Source organism: Microcaecilia unicolor, chromosome 13 (assembly GCF_901765095.1).
Source record: "Microcaecilia unicolor chromosome 13, aMicUni1.1, whole genome shotgun sequence".
In the NCBI taxonomy this organism is placed as follows: Eukaryota; Metazoa; Chordata; class Amphibia; order Gymnophiona; family Siphonopidae; genus Microcaecilia; species Microcaecilia unicolor.
In genome coordinates, this window is record NC_044043.1 from 17,292,683 (window position 1) to 17,320,203 (window position 27,521).

The window sequence follows — 27,521 nt, forward strand, 5'->3', positions numbered from 1 at the left end:
CAGGTACTTGCAGAGGAACTCTCCGCCCTTCTCAGCGCCAATGCTGTCGAGCCCGTGCCAACCGGGCAAGAAGGGCTGGGATTCTATTCCAGGTACTTCCTTGTGGAAAAGAAAACAGGGGGGATGCGTCCCATCCTAGACCTAAGGGCCCTGAACAAATATCTGGTCAAAGAAAAGTTCAGGATGCTTTCCCTGGGCACCCTTCTCCCCATGATTCAGCAAAACGATTGGCTATGCTCTCTGGACTTGAAGGACGCCAACACGCACATCCCGATACTGCCAGCTCACAGACAGTATCTGCGATTTCAACTGGGCACACGTCACTTCCAGTACTGTGTGCTACCCTTTGGGCTCGCCTCTGCGCCCAGAGTGTTCACGAAGTGCTTGGCTGTAGTAGCAGCGGCACTTCGCAGACTGGAAGTACACGTGTTCCCATATCTCGACGATTGGCTGGTGAAGAACACATCCGAGGCAGGAGCCCTGCAGTCCATGCAGATGACTATTCGCCTCCTGGAGCTACTGGGGTTTGTGATAAATTATCCAAAGTCCCATCTTCTCCCAGTGCAGAAACTCGAATTCATAGGAGCTCTGCTGGATTCTCGGACGGCTCGCGCCTATCTCCCAGAGATGAGAGCCAACAACTTGTTGTCCCTCGTCTCGCGGGTGCGAGCGTCCCAGCAGATCACAGCTCGGCAGATGTTGAGGCTGGGCCATATGGCCTCCACAGTTCATGTGACTCCCATGGCCCGCCTTCACATGAGATCTGCTCAATGGACCCTAGCTTCCCAGTGGTTTCAGGCTGCTGGGGATCTAGAAGACGTGATCCCACCTGTCCACGAGTTTTCTCAAATCCCTTTATTGGTGGACGATTTGATCCAATTTGACTCTGGGACGTCCTTTCCAAATTCCTCAGCCACAAAAAGTGCTGACCACGGATGCGTCTCTCCTGGGGTGGGGAGCTCATGTCAATGGGCTTCACACCCAAGGAAGTTGGTCCCTCCAGGAACGCGATCTGCAGATCAATCTTCTGGAGTTACGAGCGATCTGGAACGCTCTGAAGGCTTTCAGAGATCGGCTGTCCCACCAAATTATCCAAATTCAGACAGACAACCAGGTTGCCATGTACTACGTCAACAAGCAGGGGGGCACCGGATCTCGCCCCCTGTGTCAGGAAGCCGTCAGCATGTGGCTCTGGGCTCGCCGTCACGGCATGGTGCTCCAAGCCATGTATTTGGCAGGCGTAAACAACAGTCTGGCCGACAGGTTGAGCAGGATTATGCAACCTCACGAGTGGTCGCTCAATTCCCGTGTAGTGCGCCAGATCTTCCAGGTGTGGGGCACCCCCTTGGTAGATCTCTTCGCATCTCGAGCCAACCACAAATTCCCTCAGTTCTGTTCCAGGCTTCAGGCCCACGGCAGACTAGCATCGGATGCCTTCCTCCTGGACTGGGGGGAGGGTCTGCTGTATGCTTATTCTCCCATACCTCTGGTGGGGAAGACTTTGTTGAAACTCAAGCAAGACCGAGGCACCATGATTCTGATTGCTCCTTTTTGGCCGCGTCAGATCTGGTTCCCTCTTCTTCTGGAGTTGTCCTCCGAAGAACCGTGGAGATTGGAGTGTTTTCCGACCCTCATCACGCAGGGCGAAGGGGCGCTTCTGCATCCCAACCTCCGGTCCCTGGCTCTCACGGCCTGGATGTTGAGAGCGTAGACTTTGCCTCTTTGGGTCTGTCAGAGGGTGTCTCCCGTATCTTGCTTGCTTCCAGGAAAGATTCCACTTAGAGGAGTTACTTCTTTTTGTGGAGGAGGTTTGCCGTCTGGTGTGACAGCAAGGCCCTAGATCCTCGCTCTTGTCCTACACAGACCCTGCTTGAATACCTTCTGCACTTGTCTGAGTCTGGTCTCAAGACCAACTCCGTAAGGGTTCACCTTAGTGCAATCAGTGCATACCATTACCGTGTGGAAGGTAAGCCGATCTCAGGACAGCCTTTAGTTGTTCGCTTCATGAGAGGTTTGCTCTTGTCAAAGCCCCCTGTCAAGCCTCCTACAGTGTCATGGGATCTCAATGTCGTTCTCACCCAGCTGATGAAACCTCCTTTTGAGCCACTGAATTCCTGCCATCTGAAGTACTTGACCTGGAAGGTCATTTTCTTGGTGGCAGTTACTTCAGCTCGTAGAGTCAGTGAGCTTCAGGCCCTGGTAGCCCAGGCCCCTTACACCAAATTTCATCATAACAGAGTAGTCCTCCGCACTCACCCTATGTTCTTGCCAAAGGTTGTGTCGGAGTTCCATCTGAACCAGTCAGTTGTCTTGCCAACATTCTTTCCCCGTCCTCATTCCTGCCCTGCTGAATGTCAGCTGCACACATTGGACTGCAAGAGAGCATTGGCCTTCTATCTGGAGCGGACACAGCCCAACAGACAGTCCGCCCAATTGTTTGTTTCTTTTGATCCCAACAGGAGGGGAGTGGCTGTGGGAAAACGCACCATATCCAATTGGCTAGCAGATTGCATTTCCTTCACTTACGCCCAGGCTGGGCTGGCTCTTGAGGGTCATGTCACGGCTCATAATGTTAGAGCCATGGCAGCGTCGGTAGCCCACTTGAAGTCAGCCACTATTGAAGAGATTTGCAAAGCTGCGACGTGGTCATCTGTCCACACATTCACATCTCATTACTGCCTGCAGCAGGATACCCGACGCGACAGTCGGTTCGGGCAGTCAGTGCTTCAGAATCTGTTCGGGGTTTAGAATCCAACTCCACCCCCATAGGCCCATGTTTGTTCTGTTCCAGGCTGCACTCTCAGTTAGTTGGTAAATTTTTTAGGTCAATCTCAGTTATGTCCTCGCCGTTGCGAGGCCCAATTGACCATGGTTGTTGTTTTGAGTGAGCCTGGGGGCTAGGGATACCCCATCAGTGAGAACAAGCAGCCTGCTTGTCCTCGGAGAAAGCGAATGCTACATACCTGTAGAAGGTATTCTCCGAGGACAGCAGGCTGATTGTTCTCACAAACCCGCCCGCCTCCCCTTTGGAGTTGTGTCTTCCCTTGCTTTGTCTTGCTACATATGGGACTGACGAACACGAGCCGGTCCGGGCGGGAAGACGGCCGCGCATGCGTGGTGCGCATGGGCGCGCGAGGACTAGCAAAGGCCTTTGCTAGTGAAGTTTCCGATTGGAGGGGCTGCCGTGGACGTCACCCATCAGTGAGAACAATCAGCCTGCTGTCCTCTGAGAATACCTTCTACAGGTATGTAGCATTCACTTTTTTGTATCATTGAAAATTTGAAATAATAAATATCAATTAGACATCCCAGATTATTTTCTTTTCCCGCAAGGTAATGTGAGAGATTCGTTCACACTTTTATAAACCAATGGCATTAAACAGGAAGCCATATTTCCAGTCTTGGCTTTTCTTTTCCGTTGCACCTTTTCCAGTAGTTGGTTGTTGAGAGAAGAAGGATTGTGGCAGTAGCTGCTTTGGTGATGGGAGTCACTGGGAGCTGTTTACTTAAATAAACACACTTGCTCCATTGCTGCTGCCTACTACTACTACTACTATTATTTAGCATTACTATAGCGCTACAAGGCATACGCAGCGCTGCACAAACATAGAAGAAAGACAGTCCCTGCTCAAAGAGCTTACAATCTAATAGACAAAAAATAAATAAAGTAAGCAAATCAATTAATGTGAACGGGAAGGAAGAGAGGGGAGGGTAGGTGGAGGCGAGTGGTTACAAGTGGTTACGAGTCAAAAGCAATGTTAAAGAGGTGGGCTTTGTCTAGATTTAAAAGTGGCCAAGGATGGGGCAAGACGTAGGGGCTCAGGAAGTTTATTCCAGGCGTAGGGTGCAGCGAGACAGAAGGCGCGAAGTCTGGAGTTGGCAGTAGTGGAGAAGGGAACAGATAAGAAGGATTTATCCATGGAGCGGAGTGCACGGGAAGGGGTGTAGGAAGGACGAGTGTGGAGAGATACTGGGGAGCAGCAGAGTGAATACATTTATAGGTTAGTAGAAGAAGTTTGAACAGGATGCGAAAACGGATAGGGAGCCAGTGAAGGGTCTTCAGGAGAGGGGTAGTATGAGTAAAGCGACCCTGGCGGAAGATGAGACGGGCAGCAGAGTTTTGAACCAACTGGAGAGGGGAGAGGTGACTAAGTGGGAGGCCAGCAAGAAGCAGATTACAGTAGTCTAAACGAGAGGTGACAAGGGTGTGGATGAAGGTTTTGGTAGAGTGCTTGGAAAGAAAGGGGCGGATTTTACTGATGTTGTAAAGAAAGAAACGACAGGTCTTGGCAGTGCTGGATATGAGCAGAGAATGAGAGAGAAGAGTCAAAGATGACCCCAAGGTTTTCGAGCTGAGGAGACAGGGAGAATGAGAGAGCCATCAACAGAAATAGAAAACGGGGGGAGCGGGGAGGTGGGTTTGGGGGGGAAAATGAGAAGCTCGGTTTTGGTCATATTTAATTTCAGGTGGCGTTGAGACATCCAGACAACAATGTCAGACAAGCACGCTGAAACTTTGGTTTGTATGCAAGGTGAGATATCAGGGGTAGAAAGGTAGATTTGGGAGTCATCAGCATAGAGATGGTAGGAAAAGCCATGGGATGAGATTAATGAACCAAGGGAAGAAGTGTAGATAGAAAAGAGGAGGGGACCAAGAACAGAACCCTGAGGTACGCCGACAGGCAGAGGGATAGAAGTAGAAGAGGATCCACCAGAGTGAACACTAAAGGTGCGGAGGGAGAGGTAGGAAGAGAACCAGGAAAGGACAGAGCCCTGGAATCCAAGTGAGGACAGGGTATCGAGAAGTATGCTGTGACCGACAGTGTCAAAAGCAGCGGAAAGATCAAGAAGAATGAGGATGGAATATTGACCTCTGGATTTAGCCAGTAATAGGTCATTGGAGACTTTAGTAAGCGCAGTTTCAGTTGAGTGGAGAGGGCGAAAACCAGATTGTAATGGGTCAAGAATAGCATGTGAGGAGAGAAAATCAAGGCAGCGGCGGTGAACAGCACACTCAAGTAATTTGGAGAGAAAAGGAAGGAGGGAGATGGGTCGGTAATTAGAGGGACAAGTAGGGTCAAGTGAAGGCTTCTTAAGGAGAGGTGTGACCACAGCATGTTTAAAGGCAGCAGGGACAGTCGCAGTGGAAAGTGAGAGGTTGAGAATGTGACAGATAAAAGGAATAAGAGTAGGAGAGATGGCATTAAGAAGGTGGGTGGGAATGGGATCAGAGGAACAGGTGGTACATTTTGTGGAAGAAAGGAGAAGTGTAGTTTCCTCAATAGTAACTTCAGGAAAGGAAGAAAGGGAATGAGGGGAAGGAGAGAGAGGGGAACGGACTAGTGGAGGGAGAGCTGGTGAGGTATAGAAGGCAAGGTTTATCTTTTGAACCTTGTTGTGAAAGAATTCAGCAAGGGTCTGAGGAGATAATGAAGGGGGTGTTGGGGGAGGGGGCACCTTGAGGAGAGAGTTCAATGTGGTGAAGAGAAGTCGAGGATTAGAGCCAAGAGAGTTGGTCAGTTGGATATAATAATCCTGTTTGGCACGTAAAAGAGCAGATTGGAAGGAGGTCAGCATGAACTTAAAGTGTAAGAAATCAGCAAGGGCCCGAGATTTCCGCCAGAGGCGTTCGGCGGAGCGGGTACAGGAACGTAGGTAGCGGATATTAGAAGTCAGCCAAGGTTGGGGTTTTGTACGCCTTACAGGGCGGGTCATCAAAGGTGCAAGAGTGTCTAAGGCAGAGGATAGAGTATTGTTGTAAGAAGAAACAGCCTCGTTGACAGACGTGGATGGTGCCACAGTAGAGAGGAGATTTGAAACATGGGAGGATAGAGATGAAGGGTCAATATCGTGAAGATTCCTAGATAAATTAGGATAGGATAGGACGGGACTGGGAGGGAGGAGATTTAAGTGTGAAAGTTATAAGATGGTGATCAGAGGAGGGATGATCAGAGGCAAGGAAACTAGAAGGTGAACAGTTGGAGGAGAAGATGAGATCAAGACGGTGACCATTTTGATGAGTGGGGGAGGTGGAGCATAGTTGGATTTTAAAGGACGACGTTAAAGCGAGTAACTTGGAAATATAATAGTTGGAAGGATCATTAGCAGGAATATTAAAGTCACCAAGGATGAGAGAGGAGGAGGAAGGATCATGGAAGAAGGCAAGCCAGGCGTCAAAGTCACTGAGAAAGGATGAAAGGGACTTATCAGGGGGACGATAAATGACCGCTATTCGAAGAGGCAGAGGAGAGAAAAGGCGGATAGAGTGGACTTCAAAGGAGGAAAAACAGTGAGATTGAGGTGGAAGAAGGGGTTGAAATCTGGAGGAGGGAGAGAGAAGTAGTCCAACACCGCCCCCACGGCCAGCAGGGCGAGGAGTATGTGAAAATAGATAACCGCCATGGCACAGGGCTGCGACTGAAGCAGAGTCATCAGGGCAGAGCCAGGTTTCTGTTATGGCGAGCAGATGGAGGTGACGCGAGATAAAGAGGTCCTGGATATAGGGGAGTTTGTTACAGATAGAGCGGGCATTCCACAAGGCGCAAGAGAAGGGCAGAGAAGAGGAGGGGAGTAGAGGAATAGAGATGAGGTTAGAGAGGTCACGGTGAGATCTGTAGAGTTTGGATAATAGTTGGTGAGGAGGGCCAGGATTGGGATTGATGTCACCAGCTGAGAGTAAGAGAAGGAGTAAAAGAGAGCGGAGGAGAGTAGGAGAGGTGTGGCCACGAAGGCGTCGAAGGCGAGAGGTATTTAGGTGGAATGGGGAAGGCAAAATGGAGGGAAGAAAGAGACGGAGATTAAAAGCCAAGAGGGAGGAAGAGGGTAGGTGATGAAGTCAATGGATGGGAAGTGAGTTCCTGTAGCGGAGAGAGGTAGGGGGTGAGGGAAAAGATTAGGAAGGGACAGAGCTAGGAAGAGAATGTGAATAGGGGCCATAAACGATTAAGGTACTTTAGCAACTGGAAAAAGATTAGATACAAAGAGAAAAATGCCCCGGCGCGCGGCACCTAGAGCGGAGGCCCTGAGTGGATCGGGGTGGACCTGGGTGTCACCCCGGAGAAGGCTGTAAGGATATGCAGATGAGCTGCAAGTCCTCCACAGCACCTGAAAGGCAGCCGGTGGTAGAGGTTGGGCACCTCTCAGCTGAGGAAAGGCTTACCAGGGGTTAGGCCGAAGCCAGCATTCCTCCCCCTGAGGGTTGCCTAAAGCCAGCAGAGCAGCCTAATATGGACTTTCTGGATGGTTTTGATGACTCTTGCTAGCCCCAGAGCACATTTTCTGATTGGTCAGTCAGAACTACCATTTCAGCAGCAGTGACCTTCTCTGCTTTCTTCCTTAGGTCAATGCATTCCACTTGTATAGCGTGCCCAGGCCCGATTGTATGACTGAAGGAGCCCAAATATGGATCTCTATGGATCTGCTCAATTGGCTGCCATTTTAAAAATAAGTGAACAGTAGAATAACCCGCAGGGAAAGATAAATCAAAAACAGAAGCAACCAAAAAAATCAATCCCTTGGCAAAATCAATAACGCTTGATACCAAGCCTCGAACCAAACAATCAGTTGAACAACAATAAATTTGTATATAGCTATACAGAGAGCCAGGAATGCACCAGGAGAATTCAGTATAGGCTGAACAATACAGCTGAGCCTTATTTCAATGTGAAAAGCCACAGATAAAGCTCACTTAAGATGCTCCATGCATCATTAAGACTCCTGCCAATATTCCTTTCCCTTTGCTTTGTATATTTGAGTTTTACAAAATTTAAATTTTATGATGTAATATATAAAAGAGTAAAAGGTCCACAGCTATCCAAAAAGTACTATGATACAAAATCAAACTACTGAAAAAATCCCCCCCCCCCCCCAAAAAAAAAAAAAAAAAAGTTCATAGCTCAATCCGCCATTGACTTTTAAATGTACAGCACCGGCGTCCCTAATGGAGTTCTGAAATAGAGTGCTCTGTTGGACGTCTTGAGAGCAGTTCATGAAATACGACATTTGAAAGCTACAGCAGATTGAGATAAGTTTTTCACTGCTTAGTTCTGCTTTTTTGACTTTCTGGTGCTGACTGTAGTTTATTATGCTATGGTCTAGAGAGAATCCACGTACATGGAGAACTCAATAGATTCGATGGGGCGTAAAATGAGAATAAAAAAGGTGGGAGTATGAGCCAGGCTATCCAAAGACTGGAACCAAAAATGAAATTAAAGTATATAACGTTTAATGATTTTAATTTCACATTAAAATTGACTCGACACAACGTTGTGTTTTGGCCAGATGGTCTACATCAGGAGTCTGGTAACTAAAGTCAACAGTGAATTGAGATTATCAATTGATATAATGAAGGAATATCAAAACACAAGAAAAAAACCAAATGAAAGATCTGCAGACAGGATCTTAAAATTGGTCTTGAGAAAGACCGTTTAACGAGTAAACCCGTCTGCCGCTGCACTCTACACAAGCAATTGATATGTTGTTTATTATGCTAGGTACATATATTTGGCGGGGGGGGGGGGGGGGATTTTTTTCAGTAGTTAGATTTTGTATCATAGTGCTTTTTGGATAGCTGTGGACCTGTTAGTCTTCATATTTTGTATTATAAAATTTAAATTTTGTGAAACTCAAATATACAGAGCAAAGGGAAAAGAATATCAGCAGGAGACTTAATGATGTATAGAGTTTCTTAAGTGAGCCGTATTTGTGACTTTTCTCACTGAAATATGGCTTGGCTGTATTGTTCAGGCTATGCTGAATTCTCCTGGTGCCTTCCTGGCTTTCTGTATATATATATTTATACATTTATTGCTTTTCAACTAATTACTACTACTACTACTTAACATTTCTAGAGCGCTACTAGGGTTACGCAGCGCTGTACAATTTAACAAAGAGTGACAGTCCCTGCTCAAAGAGCTTACAATCTAATAGACAAATAGGGGCAGTCTGGATTCAGAAATTGATAGTTTCTTCCGAGGCTTGGTCTCAAGTGTTGTTGATTTTGCCAAGGGATTTTTTTTTGTTGTTGTTTTAAAAATAAGAGCAGAGCATAAGAACTGCTATACTGGCTGAGACCAAAGGCCCCTCTAGCTTAGTATTTTGTTTGACAGTAGCCAACCCAGGTCACGAGTACCTGGCAGAATTCAAAAAACAGCAAAACTTCATGCTGCTTTTACACCCAGGGATAAGCAGTGGCTTTCCTCAGTTCTGCTTTTTGTGGTTTAAGATTTTATTGATGACTCGTCAAGGAAAATACACCCAGTAGTTAAGTACACTGAAAATCAAAGAGAACCATACACTCATTGCATCCAAAATAATGCCTTGCGCCATCCAAATTTTTGTTTTCAAACCCCCTCCCCCCACCCCTCTATTGAAAAGTATAGGCTGATGATATGCTCCACAATGTAATGAAAACAAACAGCCATCATTTACAACTAACAAGTCCTAGTACAAACTTACAACTGTCAGAGCTGCCTCCAACAGTCCGTACTTTTAACTTCTCCCCCCCTCATTCCCTCCCTCCCATCCTCACACACACATTAACCACTAGTTATGGACCTAAAATACACAATAACACCAACATCCTTTAAGAAGAAAGGAAGGAAAAAAAACAACTCACAAGCGATTCAAAATAAAGCTGCGTGCTTTAGGTGATAGTGTTTGTATATAGAGCTCTCGTCTCCTCGGGGAGCATCCCACCACCCTACGCTCCTGTAAGAGCAGCTCATGCAGGTGATTCCTCCAATGCCAAAAATCTGGTGGCTCCGTCTGCATCCATGCAGACAAGATAAGCTTCTTCCCTATAATGCCCGCTTTGCGAATAAACTGTCGAGCCCCTCTAGAATGTTGCACAAAAACCTCGTACCTATCTAATAAAAACCCCTGTGGAGAGGAAAGGACCCTACCATGCACCACTGACTCCAAATATTTTATAATTTGCCCCCAGAAGGCTTTTATTTTTGGACATTCCCAGAAGGAGTGAAACCACGTGCCCTCTCCCAGCCCACATTTGGAGCACAATGGGTCTGGAACTCCTCCAAAGTGAAACACCTGGTTTTTCGTTATATATGCCCTATATAAGACTCTATATTGGCATTCACGCAAGGTAGCACTACCCGACAAGGAAGGTATACGTGCTATCAATTTCTGAAAGTCTAAATTCAGGTTCGGTCTCCGGAGATCATGAGCTCAGCGTTGCAGTATGCTCCCTGTATCTTTCCGACCACTTTGTTCCCCTAAAGCTTTCTGCAATCCCGAGACCGATAACCGCTCTCCGGGTACTGCTCTAAAGAACTCCCTGAGGCGACTCCCATGCCTACTCTTCAACTTCCCCGGATCCAATGTCCGAATATAATGAGCTAATTGAAAATGGGCAAACAGGGAACCTTGTTCTATGCCCACCCCTAAAGCTTCTACTTCTAGTAGCTGACCCCTCGCTCCTAGTACATGCTCTAGTCTAGTAATCCCCATTGCTGCCCACCTACCAAACACTAGACTTGCCATCCCTGGCGTAAAGCTCGGGTTACCTTGTAGAGGCAGCAAATCTGAAGTGTCCGCCGCTAAACCCCAACTCTTGGTCAAGTCTCTCCATGCCATTCTCAAAGGGCCTAACAAAACGCTTCTCCCCACATGAGACGGCAATATGGCCCTTGAGCAGTGCAACAAAAAATACAAATGAAATGGCTTGAAATAATCCTGTTCTAATGTTCGGAGTGTAAAATCTTGTCTATCTAAGAACCAATCTCCCAGATGCCTTAGCAAACAGGCTTGGTTATAACTACGCAGATCCGGTAGGCCCATCCCCCTTCCCTACAAGGGCCCATTAAAAATGTCAATGGGAGCTTCGGTTTCGCATCTCTTCAAAGATACTTACGGAGATACTTACAAATCAATGTTATGTCTTTACTCTTAAGCCGCAAGGGGAGGACTCGCAACAAGTAGAGCCACCTCGGAAACTCCACCATCCAGTACAAATGTATCCTCCCATGCAGGGTGAGTGGCAAAACCCTCTATTTCACCAAGCGCCCTCGCAGCGCCTCTAACATTCCAGGAATATTGAAGTGATATAGAGCTGAAGTACGCATGGGGATCCGGACACCCAGATACTTAAGGGATTCCGAGGCCCACTTCAAGGGAAAAACGCTTCCCCACAATGCCCTCACCGTGGGGCTACCCGTTAAAGCTTGGGATTTTGAATAGTTTATTTTAAATCCAGCGAAATCTCCATACTCTTGAAAAAGTTCCTACAAAGCTCCTAGAGACCTTTTTGGCTGAGTAAGATGTACCAGGATGTCATTCCGTGAAGGCAGAAACTTTGAACGAGGATCCCCCCCCCCCCCCCCGCCCCCCAGGTCACTCCCTCCACTTCTGGGTGCGTGCGTATTTCTCTTATCAATGGGTCGAGAGTCAGGACAAACAACAACAGGGATAGAGGGCACCCCTGACGCGTACCACATCTGATGGGGAACAATGCCGACTGCTCCCCATTTATCCACATGAAGGCTTGTGGGTTTGTGTACAAGGCTCTTACCGCCGTCCAAAAAAAACTCTCTATCCCCATCCTCTTCAATACTGCAAACGTAAAGCCCCATACCACCCGATCGAACGCCTTCTCGGCATCGAAACTAAAGAACAGAGAAGGTGTACCCCGTGTTTCTATGGTCTCCAAAGATGCCAATAGTGCCCTGATATTTTTAGTGGCCTTTCTCCCTTTTACAAAACCCACCTGTGGCGCTGCTATCATGTTGGGGAGCACCTTTGCCAAGCGATTCGCCAGGACCTTCGCGTACAACTTTACATCACAATTTAATAAAGATATGGGTCTGTATGACCCTAGATCTAATTCCTCTTTCCCCGGTTTCAATAACACTACCACTTTCGCCACATTTAACGCATCCGGCATTTCTCCCGAGGTGTCCATAGCGTTAAATAGGTTGAGCAACAGGGTATAACTTGCTCCTGCAATATCTTATAAAAGGCCATACTGAACCCGTCAGGCCCCGGCGCTTTATGTAGATTACTTTGCTGCTTTCCCACCAGCAACTCCCCTTCCACGATCGGGCTATTTAGGGTTTCCCTCTGTGCCACCCAGATGATCGCATGGTCTGATACTTCACATGCATCTATCTCCGCCTCAGGCACATCAGAAAAAAGATCCCAGGAGATTAAGAAATAGTCTATGCGGGACTGTGATAAATGTGCACGTGACACATTCGTATAATCCCTCTGTATTGGGTGCAACACCCTCCACACGTCTAGCAAGTCTAGTGTTTCACAAAGGAAAGGCAGCCCTCTCTGGGAATGTCCCACTGTCAGTCTAGGAGCACTGCTCCTGTCAACCCGGGGATCATATACAGTGTTGAAATGGCCCCCCCAAAATTGTTACCCCCTTGATAGGGACCCAACAGACCAATCAAGTTTTTATAAAATTTTTTATCGTATACGTTGGATGCGTAAATGTTACAGAAAACATACGTGTTCCTACCCCTCTCCGCCTCCACTAGGATACAACTTCCTTCAATACCCCTCTTGACTGTCTTAATTCTCATTTGTAGGCCCTTGCGAAACAACAAAAGCACTCCTCCCTTTTTCCCCACCGCAGGCGACCCCTCCACCACATCTACCCATGCTGTCCGAAATTTTTTATGCTCTAGTGTTGTCAAATGTGTTTCTTGGAGGAATGCCACATCTGCCTTATGTCTCCTCAACGCCTCCAGAACCTTTGTGCGCTTTATGGGTGATGAGATACCCCCCACATTCCAAGAGATTAATTTAAGTGTGCCTTACCTAATCATGCAACAACAAGCCCCAAACATGTGTGGTCTGAAGTGTAAGGTAAACCCCCCAGCCCGTGGGTGCACCCCCTCCCATCTTCGACAGCAGCCTTATTCCTCCTACCATCACCACTGCAATATTGCAGCCTGACAGACCAGCTTGACAAGTAAAGAGCAAAAAAAAAAAAAAAAATGAGAACCAACAGCCCCCCCACCAACCCTCAATCTCCCCTTCTCCCCTCCCCTTACTTCCCCCCGGTGCTTCACAAGCAGCTCTCGCTGGAGAACCAGTCACGCCTCCGCTCCTCCCCTGCCCCCCGCAGTGCCCTCATTTAGCATATGACCTACAATCCCACCCTCACTAAACAGTACATTTTGAAATATGACACTTTTAGAACAAATAAACTGTTAACCCCCATCCAACACACATCTACCGTTAACTCCAAGCCCCACACTATGAACATAGCCCTTTCAGAATCCTTGCATTGTAAAACCAAATAGCCCTTATTGATGTCCTGTATGCCACCTGTCCCGCTTCACCTTGCAAACCACATTATCCATTCTCCACATCCATGTGCTTTTCAACTGTCCCCATTCAGGTCTTCTGCTGACTGTTGGCCTCTGCACGTGCGCTCTCCATTTCAGTGCGCTCCCTCATGCGATTTATAAATTGCAACGCTGCCTCCGGTGAATCGACGAAGTGCTGTTTCCCTTCATGGTAAATGTAGAGCTTTGCTGGGAACATCAGGGCAAAACGGACCTTCCATTCATATAACAGCTTACAGGATTCCGCATATTTTCGGCGCTGAGCTGCTGCAGCAGCTGAGAAATCCTGGAAGCATAAGCTTTTGTGGGATTCATAGTGTACAGTCCCTTTCAGGCGCCATGCTCTCAAAATTTCTTGTTTGTGCGTATAGTTTAATATTTTACAAATGACCACCCTTGGTTTCTTGGGCTCCTGTCGTGCTCGCCCCAGCCGGTGAGCTCTTTCAATTTGTAATCCATGTCCCATGCTCCCAAGATTTAATACTTTAGGAAACCAGGTTTCAAGGAACTCTCGGAGGTCCACCTCTCTTAAGGACTCCGGAAGACCAACTAAACGGAGGTTGTTCCGTCGAGATCTATTTTCCAGATCTTCGACCTTGGCCAGGAGATCTTCCACCTTTTCCTGCAGCTCTTTTTGTTTATTATTGCTTTGCAGGCATTGGTCCTCCACGTCCGACAATCTTTGTTGGAATCCCGCCATGTCCGCATGCAGCCCAACAAACTTTCCGTCCAGCTGCTCAATCTGCTCTGATATTTTTTGCAGCTTACTGTCTACAGACCCTTCCAGCAGTGCAGAGACCTCCACCGTGATCTCGGTGGCCCACGCTGAGCTCACTGATTCTCCTGCGGGGCCGGCCTCCGCCATCTTTCCTTCACCGACGCGGCCCCGAGCTCCATCTTTCCGACCGGATTTGGAGGTCATGGTATTGATTCTGCGAGCTTTCAAATCCACCACTCACTGCGGGGATATTCCGATTAAAGATATAGGCTCCGTGGGCGTACTAGTTTCGCTTCAATGGCGCTGTGGGCTAGATGTTAATAGCGGGGCCTCGGAGCTCTGGGATGCGGCGTCCTTCCCTCAGCCAAGCATCACGTGACTCCTCAGGTCTGCGTTTTAATAGTCTGTTTCTTTTCTTTTTTTTTTTTTTTTTTTTTTTTAAATAATGTGCTGCAGAAATTTGTTCATTCGTTTTTAAACTCTGCTATGACTCTCTGCTTTTACCACATCCTTTGGCAGCAAGTTTCACAACTTAATTGAATGGAAAAAAATCTGTTTGGTTTAACTGTATTATTGTCCTCTTGTCTTTGCATTTCTTGAAAGGGTAAGCAAATCAGTTCACTTTTGCCCTTTCTAATTCACTGAGGTTTTTGTACACTTCTATCATATCGCCCTTCATTCATCTCTTCTCCAAACTGAAGAACCCTAAGTCCTTTAGCACATCCTCATATGATTCGTTCCATCCCCTCAATCATTTGATCGCCGTCTGTCTACTTTTTCTAATACTACATTTGAGATGCAGTGACCAGAATTGATAGTGCACTTGAGGTATGATCATGACATGGAACAATAAAGGCATATTTTTTTCGTTCTGTTCCTTTCCTAATGTATTCTACCAGATTTCAAGTTGACCATAAAGACAACTAGCTGTTTTCTGGGTGATTGACTCCTAATATGGCACCGATCATGGGTTGTTCTTACCAATGTGCATTACTTTGCACTTGTCCATATTATTTCATCTGCTATTTGGACTCCTAGTCCTCCAGTTTTCAGTCTCCCAAGGTGGTTTTGCAATTTCCTAATCTAGATATTATTTACAACTTTGAATAATTTTGTCATCTGCAAATATGGTCACGTTACTTTTCATTCTCATTTCCAGATGATTTATAAATATGTTGAAAGGTACCAGTCCCAGTATATATCTCTGTGGTACTCACCTTCCTCCATTTTTGAGAAAATTGGCCATTTAACCTTATTGTTTTATATCTTTTTTTTTTCTTTGCAAGAAGTCTTTATTGTCTATTGAAACAGCACAAGGAAACCATAAGACATTCCACAGTGAAAAAGAATGCAATGTTCTAGAACCAAAACAAGAATCCACTAAAGCATCTTACATTTTACCACTCAAGAGTTTCAACTTAACAAGATCAACTTCACATTTTATATTCAGTTTATTGTTTTATATCTTTTAACCAATTTCCAATCCACTACAGGACATTGCCTCCTATCCTATGGGTTTTTGATTTTCTCAGGAGTCCTTTTGAGGAACTTTGATATCTGAAAATCTAGATAAACTATATCAGCTGGGTAATTGTGATCTATTTATGCTCACACTTTCAAAAATTGCAGTGATGTGAGGCAAGATTTCCCATGACTAAATCCATGCTCATTCTGTCCCATTAAGTTGTGTTCAGTAAGTTTGTTCTTTATAGTAGTCTACCATTTTGCCTGACAGTGATGTCAGGCTTACCAGTCTGTATTTCCCAGATTGCCCCGGAACCCTTTTTAAACATTGGTATTACGTTGGTCACTGTACAATCTTCAGGTACTGTGGATGATTTTAATGATAGGATACAGATATCTGATGATAGATCTGCAATTCCATTTTAAAATTCTTTCAGTGCTCTGAGCTGTACGTCAATCTGATCTAGGTGATTTGCTGATATCTCTCAAATTTTGGGAACATATTTCACTGATGACACTTGCTGAGCCTATTGGAGCCAGCAATTTTCTACAAGTTTAATCATGTTGTGGAGTTTATAAAAGTGAGGTGAGGCCATGTATAATGAGTTTTGGTTTTATGTCTTCTAAACTAAATGGCTTACATTTTTATTGCAAATTACTCTAACCACGGGTAAGAGCTGTTTATTAAGTCATAAAAGAAAACTCTCTTATGTACTTTGTTTTGCTGTTTCCTGTTTCTGAGATCTGTATTTTTATGCTTTGTAGGTTTTTGTGCGACACCCAGAAAGAACTGGATGAGCTGATAGACTGTCTACATTTGCAGGGAGTAAGAGAGAGTCAGCTGAAGGAGCGACTTCAGAAAAAGTGAGTGACCATTCTTCTCCATTTGACTGCAACCTCGGCTGAGTACCAGTGCTGCTGTCAGTATCTCTCTCCAGCCTCACTGATGGACTTAAGCTCATTTCTTACCTGCTTAGTCATTTCAGTTCTTGAACATTTTCTTGAGGTGCCCTGTACCAGAAGCAGAGGTGATTCTCCACCCTATGTTAACTTCCTTTGTTCCTTAAGTTATACAGTTTTTATGATTTCTTCTGACTGACAGCTCCAGCTACCATCTTTCTTCCCTAATACTAAACATACCACTTCAGCAGTGTCCTAACCCCTGCTGGTTCTATGGACAGCCTTGAATATGAGTTGCCAGAATCATGGGAAAAAACAGAACCACCACCCTCCACAGAGAGCACACAAGAACAAACACAGCTAAGGTGACCAAAAACAAAGTCCACATCAAAGGTGCTGCAAACACTTTATTGATCTTCATGAGACTCAACATGAATGTTTTGGCCACAATGGGTCTGCGTCAGAAGTCTACAAATATATCATAAAATTTAAAATATGAAATACAATATACTAAAAAATACTAAAATAAAAAGGGAAAAAAAGGAGACATGTCTAAAGACATTATGATTAGGAAATATTCCAAAGTGAGGAGGTGATGAAAATCTATTGATCACAATAAAAAAGGAACACCTTATTATTGCTAAGATTCATATCGCCAAACTAACCAAAAGGTTAGAAAAGTGAAATTTGCCAAAATAGAAAATGTGAAGCAGATAAAAATGAAAAAAGAAACAAGTATCATAATTAAGAAAAAAAAAGGTGGTTAAAAATACAAATCATATTTACCTGAAAACCTCACAGTGGTCTGTCCTTTATCAGTACTCCTAAATGAAGAACACATAATTAAAAACTAGAAAAATATGAAAATGAGAGGAAAACTCACTACTAAAAGCTCTAATTGCTTCCCACCTAAGGTTAGGATACCATAATTGCCAAAATTATGGAGCCAGCCCATAGAAAATATTGAATAACTTAAAGTAGCTGCATACAAGTGACTATTGTACCATCGTGCTGAAAATGCTAGGCTGTTCTTTAATTTGTGTGCTTTACATTTCTTCCTATCAGTAATAAAGGTACTATTAATCATTTCTGTAGAACTACGAGACATACACAGCACTGTACACAAACATAGGAAGAGACCGTTCCTGTTTGACAGCTTACAATCTATTTAAGAGAGGCAAACAGGACAATTAAGGGATTAGGGATAATATAGCATGAAAGCAATTTGTGGTTGTCAGTGTTAATGGTTGTATCAACCCGTGAGCATTCAAAGGGTTAGGTCAGCTGTTGTAGTTGGTTATTCAGTTATTAGACATATAGAGTGCTTGGTAACTTGCCTGCCTTGTGTGAAGGTGGCAGACTTCATGTGGTGGAGAGGAACTAGATGTAACATAGTAGATGACGGCAGAAAAAGACCTGCACGGTCCATCCAGTCTGCCCAAAAAGACAACTCGTGTGCTACTTTTTGTGTATACCCTACTTTGATTTGTTACCTATGCTCTTCAGGGCACAGACCGTATAAGTCTGCCCAGCACTATCCCCGCCTCCCAACCACCAGCCCCGCCTCCCAACCACCGGCTCTGGCACAGACCGTATAAGTCTGCCCAGCACTATCCCTGCCTCCCAACCTCCAGTCCCGCCTCCCACCACTGGCTCTGGCACAGACCGTATAAGTCTGCCCCGCACTATCCCCGCCTCCCAACCTCAAGCGCCACCTCCCACTACTGGCTCTGCTATCCAATCTTGGTTAAGCTCCTGAGGATCCATTCCTTCTGAACAGGATTCCTTTGTTTATCCCACGCATGTTTGAATTCCGTTACCGTTTTCATCTCCACCACCTCCCGCGGGAGGGCATTCCAAGCATCTACCCACTCTCCGTGAAGAAATACTTCCTGACATTTTTCTTGAGTCTGCCCCCCTTCAATCTCATTTCATGTCCTCTCGTTCTACCGCCTTCGTATCTCCGGAAAAGGTTCGTTTGCAGATTAATACCTTTCAAATATTTGAACGTCTGTATCATATCACCCCTGTTTCTCCTTTCCTCCAGGGTATACATGTTCAGGTCAGCAAGTCTCTCCTCATACGTCTTGTTACGCAAATCCCATACCATTCTCGTAGCTTTTCTTTGCACTGCTTCAATTCTTTTTACATCCTTAGCAAGCTACGGCCTCCAAAACTGAACACAATACTCCAGATGAGGCCTCACCAACGACTTATACAGGGGCATCAACACTCCCTTTCTTCTGCTGGTCACACCTCTCTCTATACAGCCCAACAACCTTCTAGATACAGCCACCGCCTTGTCACACTGTTTCGTCGCCTTCAAATCCTCAGATACTATCACCCCAAAATCCCTCTCCCCGTCCGTATTTATCAGACTCTCGCCACCTAACACATACGTCTCCCGTGGATTTCTATTCCCTAAGTGCATCACTTTGCATTTCTTGGCATTGAATTTTAATTGCCAGACCTTAGACCATTGTTCTAGCTTCTTCAGATCCTTTATCATGTTTTCCACTCCCTCCGGGGGTGTCCACTCTGTTACAGATCTTAGTATCATCCACAAATAGGCAAACTTTGCCTTCTAACCCTTCGGCAGGGTCACTCACAAATATATTGAACAGAATCGGCCCCAGCACCGATCCTTGAGGCACTCCACTACTCACCTTTCCTTCCTCCGAGCTAACTCCATTCACCACCACCCTCTGGCGTCTGTCCATCAACCAGTTCCTAATCCAGTTCACCACTTTAGGTCCTATCTTCAGCCCATCCAGTTTATTTAAAAGCCTCCTGTGGGGAACCGTGTCAAAAGCTTTGCTGAAATCTAAGTAGATTAAGTCCATAGCTCGTCCCTGATTCAATTCTCCTGTCACCCAATCAAAAAACTCAATGAGATTCGTTTGGCACGATTTTCCTTTGGTAAAACCATGTTGTCTGGGATCTTGCAACTTATTGGCTTCCAGGAAATTCACTATCCTTTCCTTCAGCATCGCTTCCATTACTTTTCCAATAACTGAAGTGAGGCTTACCGGCCTGTAGTTTCCAGCTTCTTCCCTATCACCACTTTTGTGAAGAGGGACCACCTCCGCCATTCTCCAATCCCTCGGAATCAAGATGTCTTGATACATGTTGGTACCAATGGCATAAAGAAGGGGAGGTAGGTTATGGAAGTCAAATTTTAGGCTTTTAGGTATAAAGCTGAAATCTAGAACCTCCAGAGTAGCTTTCTCAAAAACGTTGCTTTGGAGTCTCTGTGTGGATGAGATAATGGTGCAATAAGGAGGGATTTATATGTTAGGAAACGGGCGACATTCTAGGGAAGGGGAAGTTTATTCCAGAAAGATGGAGTAGCCTAGTTGTTAGAGCATTGGACTGGACATCCATGGGGGCCCAGTACATATGCCACTGCTGCTCCTTGTGGTCTTGGGCAAGTCACTTAATCCTTCATTGCCTTAGATACAAAATTAGATTATAAGCCCCCTGGGATTGGGAAATACTTACTCCCAGCTGAATGTAACTTACCTTGAGCTACTACTGATAAAGGTATGAGTAAGATATAGAGATTTTGTTTTCCATATTGATATCCCTGGAGAGGCTCTTGTTGAGAGTTCAAATGTTTCCTGCACTTCCCCATCGTCGTGCTCTCCTTCAGGTTCCTACTCAGACACTGCTCAGAGTGGTTTGTTTGAGCCAGTGGCAGTCTCTGCGGAGTCAGGTTTATCCATGCCTCTTTGGGAGTTGGGGGATCTCATTCGGGGATATTGGGACTCAATCAGACTGGGGGAGGGCAGTTATAAAATCTTCTACCCTCGAATTCGTCCTCTTCCTACATCAGGCCTATATTCTGAAGCGGGCTCTCCTGTGTTTTTATTTTTTTTTTTGGGGGGGGGGGGGGGGGGGGCTCGGTCAGGGGAGTCGGGGTATTCCTGAGGATGCAGGTTCCAAATGACAGCATCTCGAGGACCGCAGAGGGGGGGAACTCCTTGCTTCCTCTTTCTCCTCTGCAGTCAGAAGCATGAGGTTCTATGCTGTCTTTTTCAGACTGCCTGAGGAACTGAAAGAAGGTGCCAGTTTGGTGGACAAGGCTGCTGATCCTACGGCGGTCCGCATTTTTCATAAGGTGGCGCTTGCAGCTTTTATTTCCAAGGCTTTTGTAGGCCCTTAATATTTCATGCCGGAAGATCTGGCTCCCAGTACAGCGAACCGCAAGATGGCAAGCAGCAGGCTGCTGCCTAGGGCCTTTCCAGTCCATGCAGTGATCCAGGAACTTATTTCAGCACAGTGGGCAACCCCAGATGGTAGCCTAGAGGTCTCCTGGGAGATGGTCCTGCTATGTCCAGTTGTTCAAGGAGAGCTGGGTAAGCTTAAGCTGCCTAAGGTTGACGCCCTGGTAGCAGCCGTGATGAAGACCACCCTCCTGGTCGAAGTGGGGGTTGTGTTGAAGGATGTCCAGGACTGGAAGCTGGAATCCTCCCTCACAACCTCTCTTGAGTTTTCGGCCTTATTGTTGCAAGCGGCTATATGCAGCTTATATACCGTCAGAGTGTGCCTTAGGTGGGTTCAGCAGGGGACTGACGTTTTAGGGGAGTTGGGGTCTGCCTCATTGCTAGAGTTCCCGGGTATTGAGACGGGCCTAGTATACTTGGCCGATACCCTGTATGATTTGTTTTGAACTTCAGCCAAGCTAATGGCTTTGGCAGTAACTGCCAGATGGCTGCTTTGGTTGCCCCATTAGACGGCTGATGCCACCTAAAAGCAGCGCCTTACTCCTCATCCCTTCTGAGGAGCCCTCCTCTTTGGGGGAGGATTTGGAGGAGTTGGTCAAGGATTTGGGTGATTCTAGGATGCAAAGGTTGCTGGAGAACAAGCCCAAATTGACGTTCTGAGCGCATCAATTTTGGACTGTCAGTCTGGCCTTAGCAGTGAGTGGAGGCTCGGCTCCCGTCCTGGATGGAGCAGCACTTGCAACAGTTGTCGACAGAGCACATTGTGGGCATTCTCAGCGTGCAGGCAGACTCTCAGTTGGACTCTGTTGGATCCGACAGAATGAGGCACGAGGCCTTCCTCAGCTTGATGCAGAGATGGGGCACTCTAGAGATGGACCTCCAGGCGACTTGCAAGGTGGCGTTTTTTCAGCAGGCGGAAGGAAACCAGCTCAGAGGGAATCAATGCCCTTCTCCAGAAGTAGCCAGTGGCAACCTTCTGTATGTCTTTCTGCCTTGGGCCATGATAGGTAGAGTTCTCTATTGTATCCGGAGGCACCTGGAGCAGGTCGTCCTGATCGCTCTGGATTGGCCCAGGCGTTGTATAATTGATTTTGTGTAGGCTTATTGAGAAGAGAGGATATTAGGATACAGTTAAGACAGGAAGTGAGCAGCACTGGATCTGTTGTTTGAATTTGGTGGCGCCACTGGGATTGAATTTCATGATTGAATGGAAGGCCTTTTTTAAAGTGGTTTTTTTTTTTTTTTTTTTGCGATTTGGATTTGCTGGCTTTGATTGAAGATGCCATTGGATTGGCTGCTTTGTATTATACTCTGGTGGCTATCTTGTGTATTTATTATAGAGAACTGAATGACTAAATTCCCTAGTGCAGTCATTAGGTAAAACTGGGGACTTTGCCAATTAAATTATGGAAGATTACTACTACTACTACTTAACATTTCTAGAGCGCTACTAGGGTTACGCAGCGCTGTACAATTTAACAAAGAGAGACAGTCCCTGCTCAAAGAGCTTACAATCTAATAGACAAGTGAACGGTCTGTCCGATAGGGGCAGTCAAATTGGGGCAGTCTGGATTCACTGAACGGTAAGGGTTAGGTGCCGAACGCAGCATTGAAGAGGTGGGCTTTAAGCAAAGACTTGAAGACAGGCAGGGAGGGGGCTTGGCGTAAGGGCTCAGGAAGGTTGTTCCAAGCATAGGGTGAGGCGAGGCAGAATGAGCGGAGCCTGGATTTGGCGGTGGTGGAGAAGGGTACTGAGAGGAGGGATTTATCCTGTGAACGGAGGTTACGGGCGGGAACGTAAGGGGAGATGAGGGTAGAAAGATAGTGAGGGGCAGCAGACTGAGTGCATTTGTAGGTAAGAAGGAGAAGCTTGAACTGTATGCGGTATCTGATCGGAAGCCAGTGAATTGACCTGAGGAGAGGGGTGATATGAGTATATCGGTTCTGGCGGAATATGAGACGTGCAGCAGAGTTCTGAATAGATTGAAGGGGGGATAGATGGCTAAGTGGGAGGCCGGTGAGGAGTAAGTTGCAGTAGTTCAGGCGAGAGGTAATGAGAGCGTGGACGAGAGTTCGGGTGGTGTGTTCAGAGAGGAAAGGGCGAATTTTGCTGATGTTAAAGAGGAAGAAGCAACAGGTCTTGGCTATCTGCTGGATATGCGCAGAGAAGGAGAGAGAGGAGTCAGAGATGACTCCGAGGTTGCGGGCAGATGAGACGGGGAGGATGAGGGTGTTATCAACTGAGATAGAAAGTGGAGGAAGAGGAGAAGTGGGTTTTGGTGGAAAGACGATAAGCTTGGTCTTGGACATGTTCAGTTTCAGGTGGCGGTTGGACATCCAGGCAGCAATGTCGGATAAGCAGGCCGATACCTTTGCCTGGGTCTCCGCAGTGATGTTTGCTGTGGAGAGATACAGTTGGGTATCATCAGCATAGAGATGATACTGGAAACCATGAGATGAGATCAGGGAGCCCAGGGAAGAGGTGTAGATTGAGAAGAGAAGGGGGTCCAAGGACAGATCCCTGGGGAACACCAACAGATAAGGGGATGGGGGTGGAGGAAGATCCATGGGAGTGAACTTTGAAGGTGCGGTGGGAGAGATAGGAGGAGAACCAGGAGAGGACAGAGCCCTGGAACCCAAATGAGGACAGTGTGGCAAGAAGTAAGTCATGATTGACAGTGTCAAAAGCGGCGGATAGATCGAGGAGGATGAGGATGGAGTAGTGGCCTCTGGATTTGGCAAGGCACAGGTCATTACAGACTTTAGAGAGTGCTGTTTCTGTCAAGTGAAGAGGGCGAAAACCGGATTGAAGCGGATCGAGGATGGCATGAGAGGAGAGAAAATCAAGGCAGCGGCTGTGGACTGCGCGCTCAAGTATCTTGGAGAGGAAGGGTAGGAGGGAGATGGGGCGGTAGTTGGAGGGACAGGTAGGGTCTAGTGATGGTTTTTTGAGGAGTGGCGTGACTACGGCATGCTTGAAGGTGTCGGGGACAGTTGCAGTGGAGAGAGAGAGGTTGAGGATATGACAGATGGAGGGGGTGATAGTAGGAGAGATGGTGTTAAGTAAGTTGGTGGGGATGGGATCAGAGGAACAAGTGGTGCATTTTGAGGAGGAACGAAGGCGGGCGGTTTTCTCCTCGGAGATATCAGGAAAGGAGGAGGAGGTCTGGGTTGGTTGGTTGAGGGTTGAAGGGTGAAGAGGAGGAGGTGGCTTGGTAGTGAACTCAAGGTTGATCTTTTGCACCTTGAGTGGAGGAGTGGCCTAGTGGTTAGGGTGGTGGACTTTGGTCCTGGGGAACTGAAGAACTGAGTTCGATTCCCACTTCAGGCACAGGCAGCTCCTTGTGACTCTGGGCAAGTCACTTAACCCTCCATTGCCCCATGTAAGCCGCATTGAGCCTGCCATGAGTGGGAAATCGCGGGGTACAAATGTAACAAAAAAAAAAAAAAAAAGATCTGAGTGGGATTACTAACATAGTAAATGACGGCAGGTAAAGATCTGAAAGGTCCATCCAGTCTGCCCAACAAGATAAACTCATTTTATATGATATGTGATACTTTATATGTATACCTGAGTTTGATTGGTCCTTGCCATTCTCAGGGCACAGACCGTAGAAGTCTGCCCAGCACTGTTCTTGTACTAAAATTTCTGAAGCTAACGTCGAAGCCCCGTAAATTTACACTCCAGCCCATCCATATCTATTCAGTTACGATCAGGGTGTAGACTGTAGAAGTCTGCCCAGCACTGGTTTTACTTCCCAATTACTGACGTTGCCACCCAATGTCCAGTAAGATTCTATAGATGAATTCCTTTGTGTTTATCCCATGCATGTTTGAATTCCATTACCATTTTCATCTCCACCACCTCCTGTGGGAGGGCATTCCACTTTTCTACCACCCTTTTCGTGAAAAAATACTTTCTGATATTAATCCTGAGTCTGCCCCCCCTTAACCTCAATTCATGTCTAGTTCTACCACCTTCCCGTCTCCGGAAAAGGTTCATTTGCGGATTAATATCTTTCAAATATTGAACGTCTGTATCATGTCACCCCTGTTTCTCCTTTCCTCCAAGGTATACATGTTCAGGTTGGCAAGTTTCTCTTCGTACGGTTTGTAATGCAAATCCCATACCATTTTTGTAGCTTTTTTTGCACTGCTTCCATTCTCTTTATATCTTTAGCAAGATAACGGCCTCCAAAACTGAATACAATACTCCAAGTGGGGCCTCACCAACAACTGATGAGAGGGGCATCAACACCTCCTTTCTTCCGCTGATTATGCCCCTCTCTATTCAGCCTAGCATCCTTCTGGCCACAGCCGTCGCCTTCTCACATTGTTAATTCACTTTCATATCCTCTGACACCAACACCCCAAGGTCTCTTTCCTGAGTCGAGCTTACTCATTTCTCCCATCCTGTCCGGTATCCCTCTTTTGGGTTTCAGCACCCCAAGTGCATCACTCTGCACTTCTTGGCATTAAATTAACTCTTTTTTTTTTTTTCAATTTTTCTTTTGCATTCAAGTAGTGACTGGACAACCACCTCTAGACTGACTGGCAGTCGTTGAATGTGTTGTTCCTGCTAGTACATCATTACACTCCGCCACCTGCCTATCTAAGATATTATAATGTCTCTTTGAGATGGAATCAATATTTCTTATATAAAGATGAAAAACTCGTTAGATAAACCACTTTTAGTGCTTGACAAGTTGGTTCAGCTGTAACTAGTGGAGGTCCCAGTCACTTTAAAAATGTGCAGTGAAATAAATTAGTGGAGTTTTTAAACCAGTTCCCAGTTGTCATTTGTTGTTGGCACCAACACAGCACAACAACAAAATTTTCGTGTGCTACTGGGCAAAAACCATTTGCCCTATACTAAATTCAGTGTGCGTATTCCAAATCCCAAGTCAGAATTGTAACATGTCAGGAATTGTAGGATATTGATAAAGTTTGCTTCTTTTTTCTTAAATGTGTTTGTTTGCTAGTCTGCATACCCTTTTCCCCATAATTTTATAACTTAAAATTCCTGCCACAGTAGGGCCTAGTTTGGTCCCGTTATATGGTAGGAAGGCCCAATCCAGCGCATCCCAGGATGCACTGGGTAGGGTGCTGCCATTTGAAAGAGGTGCTGGATGAGGATGGAATGTGCTACTCCTTCCTCCGATATAGAGGTACGGGGGGGGGGGGGGGGGGGGGGGGGGGTAGTGTGCTTCTCTTTATAGTGGTACGAGGGGGGGGGGTGTGGACTCCGCTAGAGCACCAGAAAGCAGCGGCAGCCCACTTGGGCTACCAGGGTTTTCTTTTTGGGTGTTGTGGGGGCTGGAGGGGGGCGGTGGGCCAACGGACTCCTGACCGGAGGGGTGTGGGGGCAGGAACAGAACCTTAGCCCTAATGCCAGCTTTGAGCTCTTTTAGGGTTAAGGCACTGTTCCTCTCCTACGATCAGAGCGCTGGCTTGGCCCACCAGGGCTTCTTTTTTGTGTGTTGGGGGTGGGTTAAGGTGCATGGGGATCCACTATTTCTCCAGCCCTCCGGGCCCTCGTATCGGAGGGAGAGGTGTTGGGGGGAGCCCAAGGTCCACTGGACTCCCCCCCCCCCCCCCCATGTTGCTTTCTTGGGGGGGGGGGGGGGCTATGGGTGGCATATGGTGGAGGTCTTGGGGGTCCCATGGACCTCCATCTCGTTTGATAGGTCCAGGCTTTTGACAGCCTGGACCTGTGAACCTAGTGTGGGAGGATTGCTCAAGCACAATCCTCCTGTAGTTTTCCCCTATGTGCAAAGATGAGAACATGCTTAAAGGGCATGCTATTATCTCTGATCAGTGGGGCAGTAAATACCTGCACTATTTGAACAGCGCTGGACTTCTGATCACTGGTTCTCCAGCTATTCCAAACGACGATGTAAAAAGTTATCTTTGAGGATGTTCCCAAGTTCTCCAGTCTCTGAACTTATAAAATTCAAATTTATTGGACTGCTGGGCCTATGGCTGCACCAGAACTGCTTCGGAAATAACCTTAATATCTTGAGTTTTCCATAATTAAAAGCTGCAGAGAAGTGTGTATCATAAATAGTGTCTTAAAGTGACTCCAAAGTCACGACGACTTTTTTTTTTTTTTTTTTTTTTTTACAAAAACCTGAGATGGCAAAGCAGGAATGGGTAGACTTTTTGCCTGGAAGAGAACACTGAAAAGTAACATTTTCATAGCGGATTGAACCATTATCTCTTGACCAGACTCCAGAGTCTCAACTGCTACAGGCAAATTACCTCCCTGCAAACCTTAATCTTCAACCACATTGGCGCTTGGTGCAAGAATGCCCGAAGCTCCTCCACTTCTGGCTGCGGGGGGTGGGGGTGTTCCCGTCTGCTTGACAGGACTGAGAAAAACCCTGTCTATGCTTCTGACCGACGCTAATTTGGGAGTTCCAGTAGAGGAGAGGTCATCACATGGCTCACTGGCACTCCAAATCTGTCTAACATTGCCTGCTTCATTGCCGGGACTGCAACGGGAGTCAAGGGAAAATTTCCTACCTTCCCTCTCCGCTTGCCCATTTCCAGAATGGGCCAGGAAACGCTCCAAGTTGGCAGACTTTCCAGAACCTGGAACAGCAACAGCTGGTACGTCTAACCCCTAATATGCCATCTTGGATCTGTATCGAACGTATAATTTTTAGAGTATAGTTGAATCAAAAAAATAAGTAAAAAAATTAGTTGGATCACTAGATGATTGAGGGGTAAAAGGGGCACTTGGGGAGGACAAGGCCATAATGGAGAGAGAGTGAATTCTTTCCTGTGGTATTCACTGATGAAGATGTGATACAGATAACCATGCTAAAAATGATATTTTAAAGGTGATGCGTTAGAGGAACCGAAACAAATCTCTGTAAACCTGGAAGATGTAAT

General features: G+C 46.4%; 1 protein-coding gene across 1 annotated transcript in view; it reads left to right on the forward strand.

Annotated features, from left to right (window-relative positions):
• The window catches only part of BAZ1B (bromodomain adjacent to zinc finger domain 1B), a 428,988-nt gene that overhangs the window by 221,982 nt on the left and 179,485 nt on the right, over positions 1-27,521 (forward strand). The window contains exon 10 of the mRNA XM_030186030.1: positions 16,264-16,362. Within this exon, the coding sequence (XP_030041890.1) occupies positions 16,264-16,362 (99 nt within the window). The remainder of the gene's footprint in view (positions 1-16,263; positions 16,363-27,521) is intronic.